This window comes from Eucyclogobius newberryi, unplaced genomic scaffold, assembly GCF_026437365.1.
Source record: "Eucyclogobius newberryi isolate DKJ021-1_F unplaced genomic scaffold, fEucNew1.0.hap1 SCAF_121, whole genome shotgun sequence".
NCBI classification, from domain to species: Eukaryota; Metazoa; Chordata; class Actinopteri; order Gobiiformes; family Gobiidae; genus Eucyclogobius; species Eucyclogobius newberryi.
The window spans coordinates 64,779-88,512 of NW_027315748.1; the positions used below are offsets into that span (position 1 = coordinate 64,779).

The following is a 23,734-nucleotide window of genomic DNA, read 5'->3' on the forward strand; positions in this document are numbered from 1 at the left end:
AAGCCAGATGACTAAAATGAATAAAAAATTTACTTAAAAATACATTTTTACCAACTTCGCCAACATAGCCAGAACCTCCAGAATTAGATTGTTTCAGCACATTGGTGTTTCAATTCAATTCAATTTTGTAACGCACAAAATCACAACAGCAGGTGCCTCGAACGCCAACAATGAAAATAGATTAAAAAACAATGTTCGTAGGAATTTAGCAAATGTCCCAAGCTCCTCTGTCCTTAGACCCGCCTTCTCAGCCAGGAAAAACTACCAAACCTCTTTGGAAAAAAGTATAAACCTGGAGGAGTTCAACAGTGAAGGAGAGATCTGACTCCCTCAGACGGACGTGAGAGAGACAGTGGAGCTGGAGCCACTCGAGAGGAGAACCAGTTCTTCAGGAGGAGAACCAGTTCTTCAGGGGGGAACCAGTTCTTCAGGAGGAGAACCAGTTCTTCAGGAGGGGAACCAGTTCTTCAGGAGGGGAACCAGTTAATCAGGAGGAGAACCAGTTCTTCAGGAGGAGAACCAGTTATTCAGGAGGAGAACCAGTTCTTCAGGAAGAGAACCAGTTCTTCAGGAGGAGAACCAGTTCTTCAGGAGGAGAACCAGTTCTTTGAGGCGGATGAAGAACCGTTCATCTGGAGTAGAGACCATTTGCAGTGGTGTTTTATTGTTGTGTTAAATACTGCGTTAGCAAAAGCTAATGGAAGCAGCCTGGGTCAAAGGTCAGAGGTTACAGGTGCACTGTAGGAGAAGCTCACCCTGACATCATTGCTATCTGGACACAAGGTTCAAATGTTAGGTCCTTTTTGTTTGCACAATTACTGTATGAAGTTATATTTTAAAAATGCACCTTTTGTCTTGGTAAAAACTGCCTTAACGTTCTTATTAAAAACCTTTTAATTAAAATAACATGCAACCTCAATTAACAATGAACCCCGTTATTGTGGTTGCTTGCTGACTAAAACAAAAGTAACTTTAGAGCATTAATCATAATCAGCTTTTCTGTGTCTCTAACATGGAGATCAGAATTGGATCTGAACAAAGATGGGCCCTAACAGTTTGAGGGCAGAGTTTGTTTCATGTGTAAGTGGTGGATCTCTAACAGCAGACCTTGTGTTTGTTGTGTTTGTTGTGTCTCAGGAGTGATCCGCACAGCTCTGGGCCCCGGGGACATGGACCGTGAGCAGAGGGAGCACTACCAGGTGGTCATCGAGGCCAAAGACATGGCGGGGCAGAGAGGAGGCCTGACCGGGAGCACCATCGTCAACATCACCCTGACCGACGTCAACGACAACCCGCCGCGCTTCACTCAGAGTAAGACCACAGAGGGGCCCACAGGCTTTCAGAGGGGGCCCTGCGTGGAACTAATTTGGGTTGTTGAGGGAAGTTTTAATGCAGTGGCGGACCGTGGGTCTGGGGCTTGGGCCTTCAGTGATGTCATACACTGTCCCACCCGAATAAATCCACCTCTTATTACCATCATATTACCATCATTATGATGCCACGGCTCTAGACGTTTAAACAGGCGTTGCTTTACCTTGTCCGTGCTCGTTCTTCACGCGTTCTGTGTGCCGTTCTCCGTGCCCTGCCGTTGTGCGCTCGTTCTCTGCGCGTTTTCCGCCTGTGGTCCGTGCCGCGTGTGGTCCGTGCCGTCCATGCTGGGCGTGTTGTTACCGCGTTTTCAACGCGCCGCCTGTAACAGGCTTTGCAGCGTCGGCGTAGAACGACCTCTTCTTACAATGTCTAACTTTTCTTGAAAAGTTCGTCTTGAGAAAGGCGTTATAATTATATCCTCGACCAAATCGATATATTGTCCTCCTTCCGCCCGTTCTGGGTTGAAAAAACAGCTTAGTAATACAGGGATTAATGTGTCTGTCAAATGCAGTTTTCTCCATCAGAGTTTGTGAGGTTTCGCAGAGCTCCGCCCATAAGACCTGATTCTCAATATTGGTGATCCAATCAAAAGACGTTGTTGCTGGCTCCTGAGCAACAGCAGCAGACGTACAAGAGCCAACTCTGAAGCTGATTGGTTGACACATCATTTTCATTTCCATTCACTTTTAGCTACAAGCACCAGCTCTGTTGAGTCTGAAGGCCTCGGCAGATTTTAGACCCCTGGCAACACATGAGGTTGAATATGATTGGATAAAAGATCTAACATAAGACCAGCCTCCAAATCTGAACCTGGAGCAGAAGCAGTGCAACAAGAGGAACGCCATGAAATGAAGAGTAAAACTCTTACTCCGGGGAATAATTTAATAAATATTTGAGGGAAAATATATATATTTTTAAATCGTATTCTGATTATGTTTAGGCCAGCAGAGAAGGCCTTGCTGGTCCTGACGCCCACCACTGTTTTAATGAGACGAGTTGTTAAGAGGTGGGACAGTTTTCACGTGGGGCCATGACAAGGCCCATGACTCTCTCGGCCGTGATTGTGAAAGCAGATATTTACATGTAGGGGAAATGAAAAAAGCTAGCTTGCCCTGACATGCTAATGCTCAGGACGAGTCTGGAGATGATTTATGGAGGAAGAAACAGCAATAGAATGTGTTTAGAACACAATTAAAACATAATTAGAACATGATTAGAACATGATTACAACATGATTAGAACATGGTTAGAACGTGGCTAGAACGTGGTTAGAACATGGTTAGAACGTGGTTAGAATGTGGTTAGAACATGATTAGAACATGATTAGAACATGATTCGAACGTGGTTAGAATGTGGTTAGAACATAGTTAGAACATGATTAGAACATGATTAGAACATGGTTAGAACGTGGTTAGAACGTGGTTAGAACGTGGTTAGAACGTGGTTAGAACGTGGTTAGAATGTGGTTAGAACGTGGTTAGAACATGATTAGAACATGATTAGAACATGATTCGAACGTGGTTAGAGCGTGGTTAGAACCTGGTTAGAACCTGGTTAGAACGTGGTTAGAACATGGTTAGAACATGGTTAGAACATGGTTCAAACGTGGTTAGAACATGGTTAGAACGTGGTTAGAACATGATTAGAACGTGGTTAGAACATGGTTAGAACGTGGTTAGAACATGATTAGAACATTGTTAGAATGTGGTTAGAACGTGGTTAGAACATGGTTAGAACGTGGTTAGAACATGATTAGAACATTGTTAGAATGTGGTTAGAACGTGGTTAGAACATGGTTAGAACGTGGTTAGAACGTGGTTAGAACATGGTTAGAACATGATTAGAACGTGGTTAGAACATGGTTAGAACGTGGTTAGAACGTGGTTAGAACATGGTTAGAACGTGGTTAGAACGTGGTTAGAACATGATTAGAACATGGTTAGAGGAGAAAAAAGGTCCATTTGCATAATATGTGTCCTTTAAAGGTCTGTTGTGAACTTGGCTCTCACGTTTCCACTTCCTCCGCCTTCAACAGTCCAGACTTGTAAACATTTATCAGGTGAAGTTTTGACCTCAGATGCCCTTCCTGACTGACCCCTGTATTTCACGCCAAAGTATTGTGTCGTCATTAATGTTCAGTTTATGCCTCTGAGGCTGAAGTAAACATCATTTTCAAGGTTAAGTGAGGCGAGTAGTTTTATAATTCTCTCCCAAAGCCTTCTTATTGAATTCAACCTAATGAAATGTTAATCTGAAGAAGAGAGTAAACAGAGGCTTTGAACACAACTCCACAGAACTCTGCAGAGCTCGGGAAAAGGCATTTTCAAAGAAATATTAGAACTATTTACATGTACATCATGTAGTAATATCTGAAGAACAAGTCAAAGTGATTCATCTCTGATTTTATGCTCTGATCATCACTATAGGTTCAAGGACTTCCCCTGTGCCGGTGCTTTGAGGAGGCTAAAAACAGTAGATGAGGCTAAAAACAGTAGCCGCTAGTTTAAAGGAGACACATTATGCAGACTTTGCTAGCATAGGCTCTTAAGCGTGTTATAATAGTCCCCGGCGACAGATAAAAGACACATATTCTGCATCATTTGGGTTGTTTCGGTCTTGCATTTGCACCTTATGTTAGATCTGAGGTGTTTTCCATGTCAAGAATTGAGTTGGAGCTCTATCTACTGGTAGCGGAGGGAATTACATGAGGGAAATAAATGCAGACGTAATGAATGAGGCAGAAATGGTGAGGATTTGTGGGCTTAGGCTGCAGGACCAAACCAAGTCCACATCCAGACTGAAATGGGCTCAATTTAGGACCAAATAGAGAAAAGTGTGGACGCTCCCTTAAAACAAGAAGACGGCAAATTCTCTGAAAAGAAAAGTACATGTTAAATGCATTCGCCTGTACATGGTGCACCAGTATGATCGTGTCTCTGTATGAAGACTCTGTGTTCAGTCTGACGTTAAATATATACCATTAGAAATAATAATAGTGCATTAGAGTCAAACACAACACTTTTATTTGTGCCAGACAAGAAATGTGAACATTAACATAGAAAATTGCCTTTAAACTATGGAGACAAAGGAAGAAATAGAAAATAATAATAATAATAAAACTGAAAAGTTTGATCCAGAAAAATAAAACGGGTCAATTTGACAATTTTGTTTTAGTAGAAAAGACAGTTTTTGTCAGCATAGTCAATGACTGAGGTGAGAAAAGCTAATTCTGACACACAAGAGCAACAAATAAACATTTCTAAGTGATTTATGGCAATTCACCCATAATAATAGTTTTAAAAAAAAAACATAAAGTTTCATTTAGTTTATTAAAATGGACAAATCATTTAATCCCGGCCAGTCTGTCTTGTGCCGCGTGACTCCTGACTGCAGAGGATTACGAAGGGAATAATAATGAGTGTAATTTGTGCTTGGTTCCATGAAAACTGAGTGTGTTGGAGCTGATAAAGGGAAACAAACAGATTTAGCCTTAAACAGCGGCTTCACTGCTGAGTCACCATCACCTGCTCGGCTCCATGGAGACACACATTTAATGCCTTACTTTGGAACATTCCGGACAAAGCAATAACATATTGTGGAAGCTGGAAAAGCCACACCTTTAAACCACATTTTTGGACATATTTAGCATTGGTATTTCATATTTCTTTCTCCTCTCGTCATCTCGGCTGTAAACAGGGAAACAGAACTCAAACAAACCTGCAGAACATATTGAAATATTGCAATGAAACACACTGAGACTGAAGCTGGAGTCAGACCGGATTCAGCTCAAACTCGATCAGGATTAGATTTGTGTGCAGCAGTTAAGCAGAAGGTTTACAAATAAGACTTTATCAAAGCACAATTGGATTTGCCCGTCCATCACAGCGGCAGAGCGACATTCAGAGGACGTTCAGCTGTGGATGTGGAACTTAATTCCTCTTTATTACACTTTATCCAGCTTTTCACCACACTCTGATGTTGTTAGGCAAATTAAAGAGATGCTGTTATGCAAATATAACCTTTTTAAATGCTTCTTTATTAAAAACTTCCTGGGGTTCATTTTTTTCTCATTGTGTCCCCTGCAGTTTGCGTGCTTGGACTGGTCCTCTGACTCTGCAGAAGATCTCAGTCACGTTTGTTTAGTTCAGTGACAAATGTGACCAGTCACAAGTCTTCCCAGAAACATTTTGAGTTATTCACAGTTTCACATCAAAGCTATGCAATGATGTCTCACTCATGCACATCTGATCATATTTGAGGAAGTTGTGGTCATTTGAATGTATACAACTCTGAATTCCTCTTACTGAGAAAACTGCCTCTAAAGATTCTCACCTGATAGAGCCCAGAGTCACAGGGGGGCGGGGCTCATTTGCATCTCATTGAGATAAGCCCTCCCCCTGTCACACTGACACCACCTCCCCCTACAGCTGTCACTAAAGACTCAAGAGGAGTGTTGTTTTATTGATGGAGTGTCAGAACTTGAACTGGACTTGAATCAGAATTAGAAGTAACAATATTAAAATGGAAATACTTAGATTACAAAAGGCCCAAAGAATCAGAATCAAAACCAGAATAGGGTTTATTACCATTTGTCGATAAACAGAATTCACAGGTGATTCAATGCAACACAAACAGCAAAACATTGAACACTTGGCATGACATAATGAAATATAAAATGTACAGTGTTTTCGCTGGGCTGAGGTTGGAGGATGGCAGTGGGACACCAAAAAAATTTCGTCGCTCCGTGCTGACCGCGCGCCCGTCGCTCCGTGCTGACCGCGCGCGCGTCGCTCCGTGCTGACCGCGCGCGCGTCGCTCCGTGCTGACCGCGCGCGCGCGTCGCTCCGTGCTGACCGGCTGCAGAGGGTTTGAGGGAAAGTGTATCTGTAGAAGACAGAGGGAGAGAGGGAAGGAATTAGATTAAGACATGAGACATTTGATAAGATAATCCTTTATTGTCCACACATGGAGAAATTTAATTGTTGCAACGCAAGAAGATATAGAGGGAAAGGACAGATAACTTATAGGAAGTTTAAAAACAATCTTAATAGAAGAACTCTTATAAACAAAATGTCCTATAGACAGAACCTCTCATTTCTCAATAAGGAATGGAGGGGGAAAGTAAAGATAAAATAAAATAAAAACAGCTAGCGCAAGACAAAATAATACTAATAATAATGGTAAAATAAACACTCTATTTACATCAGTTATATGCACATGAATGTGACATTATTGCGTGTGATAAAGACATTTATGTCTATTCATACAGTAACAGTCTATAATTGCTATTCTGCATTTGCACTTTATTGTACATTTAATAAAGTGAAGTTAAGTAAATTATGTGTAATAAATAGTACCTGCTGTGCAAAGTCGAAGCTGTAATGCAATAGACTTCTGCATAGTTTTTGATCAAATCCAGCTGTGAGCACCTGAAATTCTGAAAAGGGAAACAAAAGTGTAAAAAACACGAAGATACAGACATCATACCATCCCAAAACAGCTAGTTTCAAAAGACTGCGTTATGTTAATTATTCAGAAAGTAGTCACATTAAATTCAAGCCTGTATTTATAATGCAGAGTGCACTGAAGCAGCGTGTTAGCTTAGCATTGCTCTATCTCTGCTCCGGTGCCCGAGGCAAAAGTGACATTACGAGACCACCTAAAAACACAGCGTTAAAGCAATACTTTAGAGTAAAAGTACCTCAGTTCCGTTGCAATGTAGTCCAGGGAATGATAAGCTCTGGAGAAAGTCTGGAGAAAGTAATAATGTCTCTGAGCAGAACACGCAGCTGCTGCTGAATAAGTAGCCATGTGGTTCGCAGCTGATTGGTGGAAAAAGATCAACATTGCGCTGCAGAAAAAAGGCAACGCCCCCTGTGCGGAGCACGAAAACTACCCATTTTTAATGGCTTAATGTGTACTTTTAAGGTAACGAATACTGTTATCTGAAGCACGGAGAGGATCCTTTATAACTTCAACTTTCACATAATGCAAAAAATGAAAATCACAAATTTGGGGGAAAAAAGCTAAAACCCTGTTTTTCTCTGTTTGGTCCGGGCCGACTTGTGGCGATTTTAGGCGTGGCAAGTCAAGAATGTCAAAGCATTTGAGGCCATGTTTTTCAGTCCCTGGGGTATTTCTTGATGACGACGGCAATAAAAGTATACTTAAACTATTACTGAAATATGGGCTTTACTGCAGCTCATGGTGGAGTGGACAGCACATATGCCTGCTGTGTGGGGGGGCAGCAGTGTCGTCAGTTTAAATCCAGCTCTTGACAATTTGCTTCATGTCATTCCCCAGTCTCTTTCCTATTTCACACTGCACTGTCCTGTTGTAGTATAGAAAATACTTTTAAGAATAAACATAAAACATTTAAAAATAATAAGAGAAAAAAATATTTAAAAAGAAACTGCTATTACTCACGTGACATGTTTGTTGTTGTGGCCATGTTGAGGACGTTGCCTCATACTTAAGCCTGTCGCCGCGGTTACAGACGTCCACAGCCTGTTCTGACGAGTCCTCAAGTCAAGAGCACTTTGTGTCTGATCCTAAACTAACACCAAGAGCCCAGTGCACCTCCTGGTCATAAGACTGGTCTTAAGCTACGTACGACTCAAGTCTGAACGTTAAGACCAACTTATAGTTACAACCAGAAGGACTTAAGCCTTTTGTATGACACGGCCAGGTGTAACTTCTACACCCGGTGTGGAGCAGGCGTAAGTGCAGCTACAACATGAGAGAAGTGTGGCCAGCGAGCCGACAGAGCAGAGGCATGTGACCGCGGTCACACATGAATAGCGAGTCTGACTATAAATCTGTGCTTTTTCATCTGTTGCTACAAACTTTGATATGACATGTACAAATTTACATAAAACAGATTTATGACATAGCTCCTTTGGATAATTTACACTATTAAACTAGAGAATCTATGATGTTTCCAGGCAACGAGCTCAAAATACTCTGTTCTCTCGTGAATGCGCATGTTAAGACCAGTCGTAGCTGCGCCTGGTTCGGACCGACCTAACTTATGATCAGGTGATGCACTCGGCTCCTGGACAGTAGGAAACTTTAAGTGAAGTTTATTAGCACAGCCACACGATAAACATGATAGTTTAAAGCAGGGCTATGCAACATAAGGCCCGGGGGCCAAATCAGGCCCAGCAAGAAAAATAATTCGGCCCATGATCCATTTTACAAATATATAAAAATCTTGTTTACTGGTTAAAATCTGGGTTCAGCATTAGTTTAGACCTGGTTTTGTATTGGTTTAGTCCTTTAGCTGGATGGGCACTGGATTTGGCTCACAAAATCAAATCTCTCTAGTCATTTTATAGTATTAAAACTACTTAATTCATTCAAACAGTGTTGGGAAAATCTGGCCCACAGGAAAATAAAGTTGAACAGGTTAAAAGTGTAAACTAGCTCCTGGTGGCGCTGATCCATTTCTGGAGACAAACGGGGTCTTTGGAGATGTTACAGAAGAATAAACCTTTCTTTTGAGACTTGTTGGTAAAACCCACAGCGCAGCAGCAAACGTCACAGCGGCTTCTGCACCAACGAGAGTCACTTAAGAACCATCAATACTCTAAACGATGGTTCTGTTCACACATTTACACACTCACCACCTTCTTGTGTTACGTCCTCATGAATCCGCACGCACACTTCCACACTCATGGTCAGCACTCGTCCCCCGTAGTGTCCCAGCCTCAGTCGTTATTGAGCCGGTGTTTGGAGCTCCTTTGTGGGGCTGTCAGCGCGGCCCATGAAAGAGCCGGGCGGCCGCGGGTTTAGCGCGTTTAATCTGTCACACTTTTCAAGGCTTGAATCAAATGTTCTCTTTGTTCTGCCGTGTTTCTGTGGAATCTGTCAGAAGTAAACTGTTCTGAGAGGAATTAAGCCATGTAAGTGTGATCACAAATATAGCCGTAATAAATAGGATTTCATGTCCCAGCTCTATTTGTGTGGGTCCCATCAAATATAACACGAATCACAATTTTATTCAAATAAAAAGCCACTATTTACAGTATATACTGCTTTGATTGACTCGAGAAAATATCTGTTTTTTGAATATTTTGGCGATGAATTTAGGTTGTATTTTTTGTTTAGACAACTTTTTTTAATAAAGGACTTTGAGGTAATTTTTTATTAATAATAAAATAATATCTTATTCAGTTCATTATTACTTTTCCAAGCTACATTGAGGATAAAAGTTTGTCAAAAGCAGCCATAAGAACAGTGATGGAAAGTAATGAAGTACAAAAGTATTTACTGTCCTAAAACATGAAAAACAGTACTAGTTCATTTTAAAATAAATGTATCGCTCACGTCCCTTACGCATTCTGAGTATCCTAAACATTCACCGCGATCAGGAACAATCCCTTTAAGTGATATGTTTTTACAGAGGATACTTTCTACTTTTACTTTACCACATCTGAGAGCAGGAATCTGCACGTTCTGCTGCACCACTTTCTTCAACTGGACAGAAAAGCCTAAAGTTATGTGGTTATTGTGGAGTTATTTTAGCACGTTCCTGCTGACATCCTGCTAAAAGTATAAAATATATGCATAAAAGTAATTGTATTTGTTCTTTTACTGATCAAAATGAAGCACCTCTTCACCGCTGCATAAGAGTCGTTTGTTGAGACGTTCCCTCAGTGATAACATCTCTCTCTTCTCAGGCATCTATCAGTTCCGAGTGCCTGAGTCCTTTAAGTACGGATCTCCTGTGGGCCGCGTCCGGGCCACAGACCGAGACATCGGACAGAACGCTGAGATGTTCTTCACCATCGTGAGCGGAGACGGCATGGAAGTGTTCCAGATCTCCACTGACAAGCAGACGCAGGAGGGCATCATCATGGTCAGCAAGGTGAGCCAGAGCGCCAGGGGAACGTCCAACTTCAGCTCCAGGAAAACAGTCTGGGTGATTTATAACAAGAAATATGTGATCTGAAACCTGGAATCCTGAAAAAGTGTTTTATTTGTACAGTCGCCACGGACACTGCAGCGTTTGAGGTCAGCATTGTTTTTGGGCGGAGCCAAAAGTGAAATCAACCAAAACAAACGTACTTAAGCTGCTATTACTGCGATACAACTGGAGTCAGCAAAAGTTTGATTGTTTTTATTTGGAACCAGTGTTGTGACGGCGCTCTCCAGTTTGGAACAAGTGTGGGCGTTTATTTTACTCCCAGAGCTTTCTCAAATGTACTTTTATCTACAGAGCTATGAGTGTTGTCATTATCTCTGATGAAACCAGAATGAAAGAACAAAAGTTTTTCAATTCAAATTGAAGCATTTTTAAGGATAAATCATCTATAAATTATAAAATATGCTTTTAAAATAGAGCTTCTCCAGAGAAACTGAAGAAGCTACTTGGACGAGGGGCAAAAGTTTACAGATTTATTCTTTTTGTGTGCTATTTATATTATATATATATATATATACATATATATATATATATATATATATATATACATATATATATATATATATATATATATATATTATATTATTATATTATATATATTAATATACTTTCCTATAATAGCCTGTATTTTGTATTGTAAAATATTTGTTTGGATTGGTTTGATATATCGAATGTATCACACAAATAATTGTCAAACAGTGTATTTTTACGCTCAGTTAATGTGAATGCTAATAATAAACTAGACCCTGTCACACTGAGCAAACAGAAGTGCAGTTGCTGAACGCTGCTCTCCTCCTCAGCCCCTGGACTACGAGCGTAAGCAGTCGTACACGGTGGAGATCCAGGTGCAGAACACACACGTGGACCAGCGCTTCCTCTCGACGGGCTCCAAGGACATGGCGACGGTCCGGATCAGCGTGGAGGACGTGGACGAGCCCCCGCAGTTTGATAAAGCCTGGTACACGCTGGAGGTGAAGGAGGACGCTGTGGTTGGGGCCGCGGTGGGGGCCGTGAGCGCCGTGGACCCAGACGGAGCACGCAGCCCGATCAAGTAAGACATGTGCTCACCACTCTTGAGTGTTCAGAACATATATTTAAAAGCACTGTACCTGGTTTTTAAAACCTTAAAGATCCCATATCATGCTATTTTTCCTGTTTCATAGTCTACCCTAAGGGTATTTGATCATAATAAGTGTTGTGCAACACCCATAACATAATAGTTATGAAATATCACCCATTTCTTGGACCCCTCTCACAAACCCGGAAATGCAATCAGCGTGGTTTGAGGGAGAGGAGGGTGGGGGGAAATAGTGATAATGTGAGTAGCACCCGTTTGTCTGCAGATCCGAGGAGGAGGATATAGACTGTACTCTCGCTAAAAACTGTGGGAATCAATCCATAAACCACTTTGGGCACATATATGAGGCACCAATAGCACTGTAAGAAGGTTAAAACCTCTGAAAAGTCAATTTTGCATGATATGGGACCTTTAAAAAGGTGAAGATTAAAACGAGTTAATCGAAAACTCTTTGCAGAGGTCCAGACTTACCCCACCCAGAGTTCAAATTATTATCAGCTGCAGATGGAACATTTGTACTCACAAATTACTCAGTTTCAGTGTTTTCCCTTTTTGATTGTTGCTTCCCCCTTTTTTAAGTCCTAAATTAACACCAGACCTGTTCTGTGATCACATTGTGTTCATATGCTGTATTAGTGTAACATTAGGGCTTCTTTTATTTGTTTTCATCATTGATTCCCACCGCTGACAGCAGAGGGCATCTTTATGGTCTGAGTTACAATGTCCCATATGAATCTAAATACCTTTAGGTGCAGATCGAGCTGACCAGAAACGACAAAAGAAACACATTTTTTGTCTTAAATTTATTACCGATTAGACAATTTTTCCAGCTACTGAATTATTTTATTTATTTTTTACCACAAATTGTTCTTCGATGTAGTATGTTAATAATATGTTCAAAAGACAGGAACACAAAAAAATTTATACACAAGGCAACGGGTGAAGTTTTAAAGCTCATCTGAGTGATGTTGATCATGTGTGAGATGATGATAACCATGATGATAATAACCATGATGATAATAACCATGATGATAATAACCATGATGATAATAACCATGATGATAATAACCATGATGATAATAACTATGATGATAACCATGATGATAATAACCACAATGATAATAACCATGATGATAAAAACCATGATGATAATAACCATGATGATAATAATCATGATGATAATGAACATGATGATAATAACCATGATGATAATAATCATGATGATGATAACCATGATGATAATAACCATGATGATAATAACTATGATGATAACCATGATGATAATAACCACAATGATAATAACCATGATGATAAAAAACATGATGATAATAACCATGATGATAATAATCATGATGATGATAACCATGATGATAATGAACATGATGATAATAACCATGATGATAATAATCATGATGATGATAACCATGATGATAATAACCATGATGATAATAACTATGATGATAACCATGGTGATAATAACCACAATGATAATAACCATGATGATAATAACCATGATGATAATAACCATGATGATAATAATCATGATGATGATAACCATGATGATAATAACCATGATGATAATAACTATGATGATAACCATGATGATAATAACCACAATGATAATAACCATGATGATAAAAAACATGATGATAATAACCATGATGATAATAATCATGATGATGATAACCATGATGATAATGAACATGATGATAATAACCATGATGATAACCATGGTGATAATAACCACAATGATAATAACCATGATGATAATAACCATGATGATAATAACCATGATGATAATAATCATGATGATGATAACCACAATGATAATAACCATGATGATAATAACCATGATGATAATAACCATGATGATAATGAACATGATGATAATAACCATGATGATAATAACCATGATGATAATAACCATGATGATAACCATGATGATAATAACCACAACGATAATAACCATGATGATAATAACCATGATGATGATAAACATGATGATAATAACCATGATGATGATAATCATGATGATAATAACCATGATGATAATAACCATGATGATGATAACCATGATGATAATAACCATGATGATGATAACCATGATGATAATAACCATGATGATGATAACCATGATGATAATAACCATGATGATAATAACCATGATGATAATAACCATGATGATAATAACCATGATGACAACCATGATGATAATAACTATGATGATAATAACCATGATGATAATAACTATGATGATAATAACCATGATGATAATAACCATGATGATAATAACCATGATGATAATAATCATGATGATGATAACCATGATGATAATAACCATGATGATAATAACCATGATGATAATAACCATGATGATGGTAACCATGATGATAATAACCATGATCATAATCACCATGATGATAATAACCATGATGATGACAACCATGATGATAATAAACATGATGATGATAACCATGATGATAATAACTATGATGATAATAACCATGATGATAATAAACATGATGATGATAACCATGATGATGATAACCATGATGATAATAACCATGATGATAATAACCATGATGATGATAACCATGATGATGATAACCATGATGATAATAACCATGATGATAATAAAGTGATATCCCTGGTGCTGCAGGTATGCCATAGACCGACGCACAGACCTGGACCGGGTCTTTAACATCCACCCTGGGAACGGCTCCATCTTCCTCCTGCGCCTCATCGACCGCGAGGAGAACGCTTGGCACAACATCTCTGTCATTGCATCCGAGTTCAGTGAGTAGCACCACAACTCCAGAACCCTCGCCAAGAACACCAATTACACACTTTCCACACAAGAATAACACAAAGAAATGTGACGTGTTTACAGATATCACAGATAAAGCTAAAAAATTGCCACTTGGATTCAACTGAGCAAATGAAGTGGACATGTGGAAGTAGCTGGATGAGTTTTACAGGGACGAGGACGTGGATGGAGTGTTGGGTCAGAGATGGGCAGAGTCAAGAGAGTGAAAGAAGGCTGTCCAGTGATGCCTAAACTTTTCACTTTTGAGGAGCTTGGAACCGGAAAACCGTCATTGCTGATAATGAGCTGTGAGAATTTGGATGAAGTGGTGTAAGACAAACGTTTCAACCCATTTCGAAGAACGAGCCTGGAGATGATTTATGACTTAAAAATGTAATTTTCACTCAGCCTCGTCACAGATTGAGAAAACGTCAGTTATGTGTTTGACGCTCGGAGGGAGTTCTGACCAGGATTCTTCAAACTAGTGTGAATGAAGCTAAATAAATACATATCTAAGAATGTTTGTCATGAGGGAACAATGTTAGAACATAGTTAAAAGCACCAAACAGTGTCAAAACTAGATACTATATTCATTTTTAATATTGTCATACGATCCCCTAATTATACCACAATATACAGTATAATCACCAGATTTCTCAAAATGTGAATGTTGCAGTGCTCGCTCTCCCCTCCGCTCGCTCGCCCCTGTCAGATTCTAATAAGACTCTGTGAGAAGACGACACACGGAAACAAAGGAGCGGCGCTGTCGTCTGTGCTGCTGATTGCCGACGTTTCGTTTCGCAGAAGCTACAGGTGTAAATAAGTGATAAATGTGAGAAGCAGTGACAGTAAAGTCGGCTTTAGGTTTTAACGTGAAAATGAAATCACAACTACACATTGAGGAAGTTGCAGTTTATTTCCTTTTCTGTGGAACGTGCGGCGGCTCGACCACTGTACCCTCACCCCGAACCCATGATGGGATAAAACGTTGCCCTTCATTGTAGGACAGACGTGCAGAACAGACACGCCTTTTTTAGTCAAAAGCCATTTATCACTGTGGCTTTTTTATATAATAGGCTTTGTCAGGTCAGAATCCTCATGTAGAATTCACTGTGTAACTGTCCACATCCACATGAAACAAAAACTGGCTCAAAGTTCAACATCTTCTCTGGCCTCAGAAAGTGGTTCATTATTCAACTCACAAAGACTTGATTGTTGAACGACCTTAAGTTTGTGGAGCCAATCCCATTTGAGACCATGACATCATCAGTGTGTGACGGGCCAATTGTGCTTGTTCCCCAGACAACCCGCGACAGAGCAGCAGCGTCAGCGTCTACATCAGGGTCCTGGACATCAACGACAACGCTCCTGTCCTGGCCACCACCTACGAGACCTACGTGTGTGAGAAGAGCAAGGCTGCACAGGTAACAGAACTCAACCACGACTAAACCAGGACTAAACCAGGACTAAACCAGGCCCCTCCTTGAACCGACACATTAACGTGGTGGAGGGGTTTGAGCGCCCGAATGATCCCAGGAGCTATGTTGTCGGGGACTTTAAGCCCCTGGTAGGATCTCCCAAGGCAAACAGGTCCTGGGTGACGGGTCAGACAAAGATCGGTTCAGAAGCTCTTTATGACAAGTAAAAGATCAAGGCCAGTTACGTCGCCCAGATTGGCGTCACCGCAGCCCCATCCTGAAGCCAGGCCTGGGGTGGGTGCTCGACGGCGAGCGCCTGGTGGCCGGGTCTTTCCCCACGGGGCCCGGCCTGAAAGAGCGACGTGGGGCCGCCCTCCCGTGGGCTCACCACTCGCAGGAGGATCCATAAGGGGCCGGTGCAGAGTGACGGCAGTTGACGGCAGGGGCCTCGACGACCAGATCTCCGGCCACATAAGCTAACTCTGGGGACATGGAATGTCACCTCGCTGGGGGTGAAAGAGCCTGATCTTGTGCGGGAGGTTGGGCGGTCTCGACTAGATATAGTCCGCCTCACCTCCACGCACCACTTCTCTGGTGTTGCACGCGGGGCCTTCGGGGGGGGACAGGTCTCTCACTGTTGTGCCGGCCTACAGGCCGAACAGCAGTGCAGAGTACCCGGCCTTCTTGGAGTCTTTGGGAGGGGACGGTGCACTTACTCTGTTGTTCTACTGGGGGACTTCAACGCCCACGTGGGCAATGACAGTGACACCTGGAGAGGGGTGATCGGGAAGAACAGCTTCCCCGATCTGAACCCGAGCGGTGTTCAGTTATTGTCCATAACGAACACCATGTTCAAGCACAAGGGTGTCCACCAGTGCACCTGGCACCAGGACACCCTAGGCCAGAGGTCAATGATAGACTTTGTTGTCATGTCATCTGACCTCCGGCCGCGTGTCTTGGACACTCGGGTGAAGAGAGGGGAGAGCTGTCAACTGATCATTGTGAGGGTCTGTTGGGAACGTCTTGCGGAGCCCTCTGTCAGTAGGGTATTCAATTCGCACCTCCGGGAGAGCTTCTACCATATCTCTTTGGACCATGTCCCTCGGGGTGTCCTTTGGGGGGTCCCTTTGCTCAGGGCTGTCCGGTCCCTGTATGACCGGAGCAGGAGCTATGTTCGCATTGCCGGCAGTAAGTCAGACCTGTTCCCAGTGCATGTTGGACCCCTCCAGGGCTGCCCTTTGTCACCGGTTCTGTTCATAGTTTTTATGGACAGAATTTCTAGGCACAATCAGGGGTTGGACGGTGTCCGGTTTGGGGACCACAGGATCTCATCTCTGTTGTTTGCAGACGATGTTGTCCTGATGGCTCCATCAAACTCGGGCCTGCAGCATGCACTGGGACGGTTTGCAGCCGAGTGTGAAGCAGCTGGGATGAGAATCAGCACCTCCAAATCCGAGGCCATGGTTCTTAACCGGAAAAAGGTGGCTTGCCCTCACCGGGTGGGTGGGGAGTCCTTGCCCCAATTGGAGGAGTTCAAGTATCTCAGGGTCTTGTTTATGAGTGAGGGAAGGATGATTGAGATTGACAGGCGGATCGGTGCCGCGGTTGCAGCGATGCAGTCGCTGCATCGGACTGTTGTGGTAAAGAAGGGGCTGAGTCGAAAGGCAAAGCTCTCAATTTACCGGTCAATCTACAGTCCTACCCTCACCTATGGTCATGAGCTTTGGATAATGACCAAAAGGACAAGATTGCGGATACAAGCGGTCGAAATGAGTTTCCTCCGCCGGGTGGCTGGGCGCTCCCTTAGAGATAGGGTGAGGATCTCGGCCACACGGGGGGAGCTCGGAGTAGAGCAGCGGCTCTAATCCGAGCTCTACATTAATGCTCTACATAAATGCCATACCAGATCTAAACCAGGACTTAAATGAGGTCTGAACAAAAACTTAATCCAGGACTAAACCAGGACCAGTGTCTTTCTGAACAGAAAGTCCAGAGATTTTATAAATATTTCAGTCCAGACTCGAGTGTATTGTCTTTGCTCAGTGTTGTGTGGTGTTGTGTTGCAGCGGATCCAGACCATCAGTGCTGTGGACCCAGACGAGCCCTCCAGTGGACATCGCTTCTTCTTCAGCCTGGCACCAGAGGGCGCTCATCGCAGCAACTTCACTGTGAGAGACAATGGAGGTGAGGCCAGAGAGGAGAGGGAAACACCACACTACACGAGGGAGTGTGACAGGAGCTTGACAGGGGCTGACAGGGGCTGACAAGAGCTGACAGGAGCTGATTCATCTCCAATAAAAACGCTGGCATACACAACCCGATGAGCTACTATGACTAGGTTGGAATTTAAACAATGAACTAAGACATTCTTTTTTTAAAGCATAATTTTTATCAAAATGTATTTCACTGCTTGAAGTTGACGAAAAAGTTGCAGTGAATTGTGGGTCATTTGAATCGCTTGGTACTTCTCTGGTACCTCACTGGTTCCTCACTGGTTCCCCACTGCTTCCTCACTGGTACTTCACTGGTACTTCACTGGTACTTCACTGGTGCATTCCTAACTCTGCCTCTTCTCTGCAGATAACACGGCGGCCGTCTTGACTCGGAGGAACAGTTACAGCCGGCTGCAGCAGAGCATGTACCTGGTTTCCGTGGTGATCACAGATGCGGACTACCCCATGCAGAGCAGCACGGGCACGCTCACGGTGCGAGTGTGCACGTGCGATCGCCATGGCAACATGGAGCTGTGCAATGCCGAGGCCCGGAGCAGCAGCCCGGGACTCAGCACAGGGGCCCTCATCGCCATCCTGCTGTGTGCAGTTATACTGCTCAGTAAGTTCTACTACTACTACTACTACTACTACTACTACTACTACTACTACTACTACTACTACTACTACTACTACTAGTACTACTACTACTACTACTAGTACTACTACTACTACTACTACTACTACTACTACTACTACTACTACTACTACTACTACTACTACTAGTACTACTACTACTACTACTACTACTACTACTACTACTACTACTACTACTACTACTACTACTACTACTACTACTACCTACTACTACTGTTTTTTACACTGCTGTGTGCTGTTATACTGCTCAAAAGCACTACTACTTCTACTACTACTGCTACTTGCAGCACATCAGTACTGACCCTTCTCTCCTCTCTCAGTGATTGTGTTCCTGTTTGCGGCGCTGAAACGGCAGAAGAAGAAAGAGCCTCTGATTATCTCCAAGGAGGATGTCCGGGACAACGTGGTGAGCTACAACGACGAGGGCGGCGGTGAGGAGGACACTCAGGCCTTTGACATGGGGGCGCTGCGACACCCTGACTCTGCCGCCATCGTGCTGGAAGAGCCAGCCAAGCAGAGGCGCGATATCATGCCCACCGACACCCTGTTGTACCCACCCCTCCGCAGACACGCCCCTTCCGCCATGCTCCTCAAGCCCCTGGGCCTGCGCGACAACAACGGCGACGTGCGGGACTTTATCAACCAAAGAGTCCTGGAGCACGACTGTAACCCCACGGCGCCCCCTTATGATTCTCTGGCCACCTACGCCTACGAGGGGACAGGCTCGGTGGCGGAGTCACTCAGTTCGCTTGGGTCCGCCTCCTCTGAATCGGACCAGGACTACCAGTACCTGAGCGAGTGGGGGCCACGGTTCCGTAAGCTTGCCGACCTGTACGGGGCAGAGGACGACTTCTGCTAACAGACAATCAAATGGAGCTTTAACCTGACGCAGGTCGGACCGGCAGGAGTGGTAATCCAAAGGGACAGTATTCTGTCCTTCTAAAGATAATCGACTACCGGTTTGGAGAAGCACTCGAGCATTGGCCAAAAAAGTGAAAAAGTGACTAAATAGTTTCATTGCTTTTGAGCATTTGTGTTGCGTGTTCTAACATTGTTCCCTCATTAAAAACAGACTGTACCTTCGGTTTAGCTTCATTCACGCTTGTTCCATAAATCCTGTTTACAAGCTTCAAATTGTCCAAATTGTTGATGTCAAAGGTCTGGAAGTTTCCTGTTTTGAGTCCAAACTTGTTCTGATTATTTCTTCCTCAAATCATGTTCATTTCAACCATGATCCTGTGTTAGCATGTCGGGCAACTTAGCTTTTGTTTATTTCCCCTTGGTGATTCCCTCTGTTGCCCATAGATGGCATAATAACACCAAATTATGAGAGAACGCCTGGCTGATAGAAAATAATGTGGGATTCTCAAGATAAATAATTTGATTCGTTTATTTATTCGGTTTGGACGATATATGTTAATGAACATACATGACACACGCCGTAAACACGCTTGATTGTTGCCATGGGCTCATTTTCATCCCTCATTCCCTCTCACAACACTCTCATTCATACAGCAAACTATTGTACATGTATTTAGTGGTAGGGGAAACCGGAACACCTGGAAGAAACCTACATAGACACGAGAAGAACATGCAAACTCCACACAGAAAGGCCTCGCATCACCCGGGAATCGATTTAAGCTCTAAAACATCCAAATGTACTCAAAAGCATGGCCATTAGAAATGTTACTGCTTTGCTCGAAATGTTCCATGGTACTAAACGTATCTCTCTTGTGATTATTCAACACAAGTGATTAAAATACTTGACCTTAGATTAGATTATAGACCGATATAGTTTGGTGCACAATAACAACAAACGTATACACATTTAATTATGTAAACTCCTTTGCATATTCTTTATCTTCTACTTGTATACAGTATGGACCACAATCAGTGCTAAAATATTTTCCATACCAAACTCTACCTTTGAAACCAAATGTTTTCTGAGGCCCAGAGGGAGATCACCTCGTAAACAGAGTTATTTAGAGTTATAAATCATGTCTACAAGTTGTCTAAAAGCCTGAATAATGCAGGAAAGAGCTCTGCCTTTGTCTGTAAACAGCGATTTAAAAACTATTACATCACCTCTAAAATCTGTCTTGCGTCTTTGCTCCACTTTGCTTCTTCAAACCGGGACTGCCCATTAGGATGTACCCGGAAATGGAAGACTATCTTTTTTTGACGTTTTTCAGTGTTACCGGAAGTCTCTTATTCTTTTTTGGCCAAAATCAGACTTGATTACAAAGCTCAAGACATTAAGACATTGAAGTCTTCTTTGGGTTCATCTGGTGCTTTTTGTCAGTTCAAACAATGAGAATCTTGGATATGACTGAACACTGGACGAGTGGAAGGGATTTTCTGCATTCGCAATCAAAAATGTGATTATTTTGCTTCTTTCCTTGCCTCTTACTTGACCTGCCGTCGACCAGAGCATGCGGCGCTCCGAGACACCTCATGGATTACGTTTTTATTTGAAATGTTCCAAACTTGGAACATTTGGAGACTTTTAATGGACAAGTGGACCACAATCTTTCTGAGCAAAGTGTCCTTGTGCCCTCCTTCTCTTGTCGAACAGGCCCAGCAGCACTGGGGCTGACCAGAGGGGGGCGATGACTCTTTCAGTTCGATGCTTTTTTAATGATTCTTTTGCGTCTTGTACAATTGGAGCATTCCAGAGGAGAACCTGGGCGGATTCGGACACAGAGTATTGCTGATCAGCTTCTGTTCAAACGCTGCACACAAGATGATCGTCACAAAGAAATGTCACGAACTGTAAATGTGTTCTGTTTTTTATAAGATGTTTGTTTGTAAAATAAAAATTTGAATTACATTTGACGCCGGCAGTTTTGTTTCTTCTCTGTGTGATGGACATTGTGCTGCAGCGTGACCCAGAGGTTAGACCACGGCTATTTTGCGGGAGAGTCCCTGTGGCATGGGCGTGATACACATGGGAAAGGTTGGACTATTTAGAGAAGACATGCAGAATGTTGGACGAAATATACAGAGCTGCTCTCCTTACATAGGCCTGCTGACCGGTTAGTGGACAGTGAACTGCAGGTGTTTTAAGCCACATTCCAGGAGCAGTGGTTCAATTCAATTTATTTTTGCACATCACAACAACAGTTGCCTCTGAGGGCAACAGTGAAAAATGGATTAAACAATGTCCGTGGGGACGAGGGACGATGTTCCAGAGCCCTCTGTCCTTAGACGCTCCTTCTCGGCCACGAAAAACTACAAAAAAAACTCCTTGGGAAAAATATAAACCTGGAGGAGTTCCAGGGTGAAGGAGAGATTTGACTCTCACAGACGGACAGACGGACGCGAGGGAGACTGAAGCTGGACCCACTCAGGAGGAGAACCAGTTCTTCAGGAGGAGAACCAGATCTTCCAGGCAGATGAAGGATCGTCCATATGGGTTAGGGACTGCTTCACCAGGAGAGGAGCATCTGGGTCCACAGGTCATCAATGAGTCTATCCCACTCCCCTCGAGGAAGTGAGATAAAGAAAAAGAAAAGGCAATGAACAGATTGCAAGTGGAATTAAATATGAAATATTGTTTGATAGAATAAGTAGTCTTTATCAGAAGATAGTGCTCAAGCTGCCATACTTCCCCAGCATAGTTGCTCCTAGGGCAGCATAGCTGAAACTGTAGGTTTTATATTTCTGTTCCTAACTGGCCTGACCATAAGCAATTTCAAAGAGGAACGTTTTAAGCCTGGACTTAAATGAAGATACTGTGTCGGCCTCTTTAACATGGACAAGAGCTGATTCCATAACACAGGCGCTTGGTAGCTAAACGCTCTACCTCGTACTGTGCTTTTAGAGACTCTTGGCATCACCAGAAGGCCAGCATTTTGAGAGAGAACGGCTCTTTTTGGATAATATGGTTCTATAGCATCTTTGAGGTAGAATGGGGCCATGTAATTTATGGCTTATTAGTTCAGGAGGAGGATGTTAAATTTGATTTTAAACTCGACAGGAGCCAGTGAAGAGACTCGAGCACCGGCGAAATGCGTAAAGTGAACTGTACAACCCCATTTGAGGGTCTGAAAGGGGCCATGAGAAGTACAAGCTCCCAGCCCTGGACCAAACACTGACTTGATCTTCTGATAAAAACATTCGACCATCAACAGAAGTGACCCCAAAGTGAATCAGTATGGGAAGGTCAGACCACTAGGGATGCTAAACCTCTCAGGATCTGCTTAGGACCCCTTAACAGTCCGGTGCAATTCACCTAAAGCAGTGGAGACACTTTGGGACAAGACAAATCCGCTCCAAAGTGAACTAGTGGGAAAATGGCTGTCGTCTTATCAGCAGTAAAGACAGAGTTGTGTTCTCACCCTGTTTCCTCACTTGCTCTGCTGCACTTTGGGGAGTGGTCTGGCTGCTTAATTCCCTGGTGATGAACTGAGCGTATGTGGGGCGTGTCAGGTGTATCATGTGACTTATGGCCTCTGGTACAGGATAACGATGAGTTTGTTTAGGGAGCGGCCATCATTCGCCTCAGGGTGCTCTTTTCCCCCTGCTGTGTCTACGGTGTGTGAGCCATGCATGCTTCACCTGGTTTAGACCTGGTTAAGACCTGGTTTAGACCTGGTTTAGTCCTGGTTTAGACCTAGTTTAGATCTAGTTTAGATCTGATTTATGTCTGGTGTAGGGGCCAAAACCTCTTATAGATGTATTGTTGGGAGCAGCCACAGAGTGGCCCTGTTGCCTCATGAGGAAATAGTATTTAGGTGGGAACCTTGGTGCTGGGGACAGGGTCGGCACTAGATCATTCACTCCTAACTAACGTAAATCAGAATTCGGAAGTTACAGAATCCAATATGGCGGATGTGAGATACATTTACTGTCTCGCAGCGGAGAATCTTTCGGGATTAAACTTTTTTTAACTTATAGATATGCTTTATCAGATGAACAGGTGAGCAAACATTTGCAGTGTTTTCCTTCGTCTCCTAACTACTACAAAAAAGATAGGGTTAGGAGTTAGGGTTAGTGGTTAGGGTTGAACCGACACCGTAACGTGGTGGAGGGGTTTGAGTGCCCGAATGATCCCGGGAGCTATGTTGTCGGGGGCTTCAAGCCCCTGGTAGGGTCTCCCAAGGTAAAAAGGTCCTAGGTGACGGGTCAGACAAAGAACGATTCAGAAGCCCCCTATGATGACAAAAAGAACAAGGCCATTTACGTCGCCCGGATCGGCGTCACCGGGGCCCTGTCCTGGAGCCAGGCCTGGGATGGGTGCTCGATGGCAAGCGCCTGGTGGCCGGG

The 23,734-nt window shown here is 43.0% G+C and overlaps 1 protein-coding gene across 1 annotated transcript in view; it reads left to right on the top strand.

The window, feature by feature from the left end:
* The window catches only part of LOC140357027 (cadherin-6-like), a 42,555-nt gene extending 22,834 nt beyond the window's left edge, over window positions 1-19,721 (top strand). Inside the window, exons 4-11 of the mRNA XM_072442002.1 lie at window positions 1,138-1,311; window positions 10,053-10,240; window positions 11,098-11,348; window positions 14,035-14,171; window positions 15,484-15,605; window positions 17,666-17,783; window positions 18,180-18,431; window positions 18,787-19,721. Of these exons, the coding sequence (XP_072298103.1) occupies window positions 1,138-1,311; window positions 10,053-10,240; window positions 11,098-11,348; window positions 14,035-14,171; window positions 15,484-15,605; window positions 17,666-17,783; window positions 18,180-18,431; window positions 18,787-19,325 (1,781 nt within the window). The 3' untranslated portion in view covers window positions 19,326-19,721. The remainder of the gene's footprint in view (window positions 1-1,137; window positions 1,312-10,052; window positions 10,241-11,097; window positions 11,349-14,034; window positions 14,172-15,483; window positions 15,606-17,665; window positions 17,784-18,179; window positions 18,432-18,786) is intronic.
* Window positions 19,722-23,734: the final 4,013 nt, after the last annotated feature.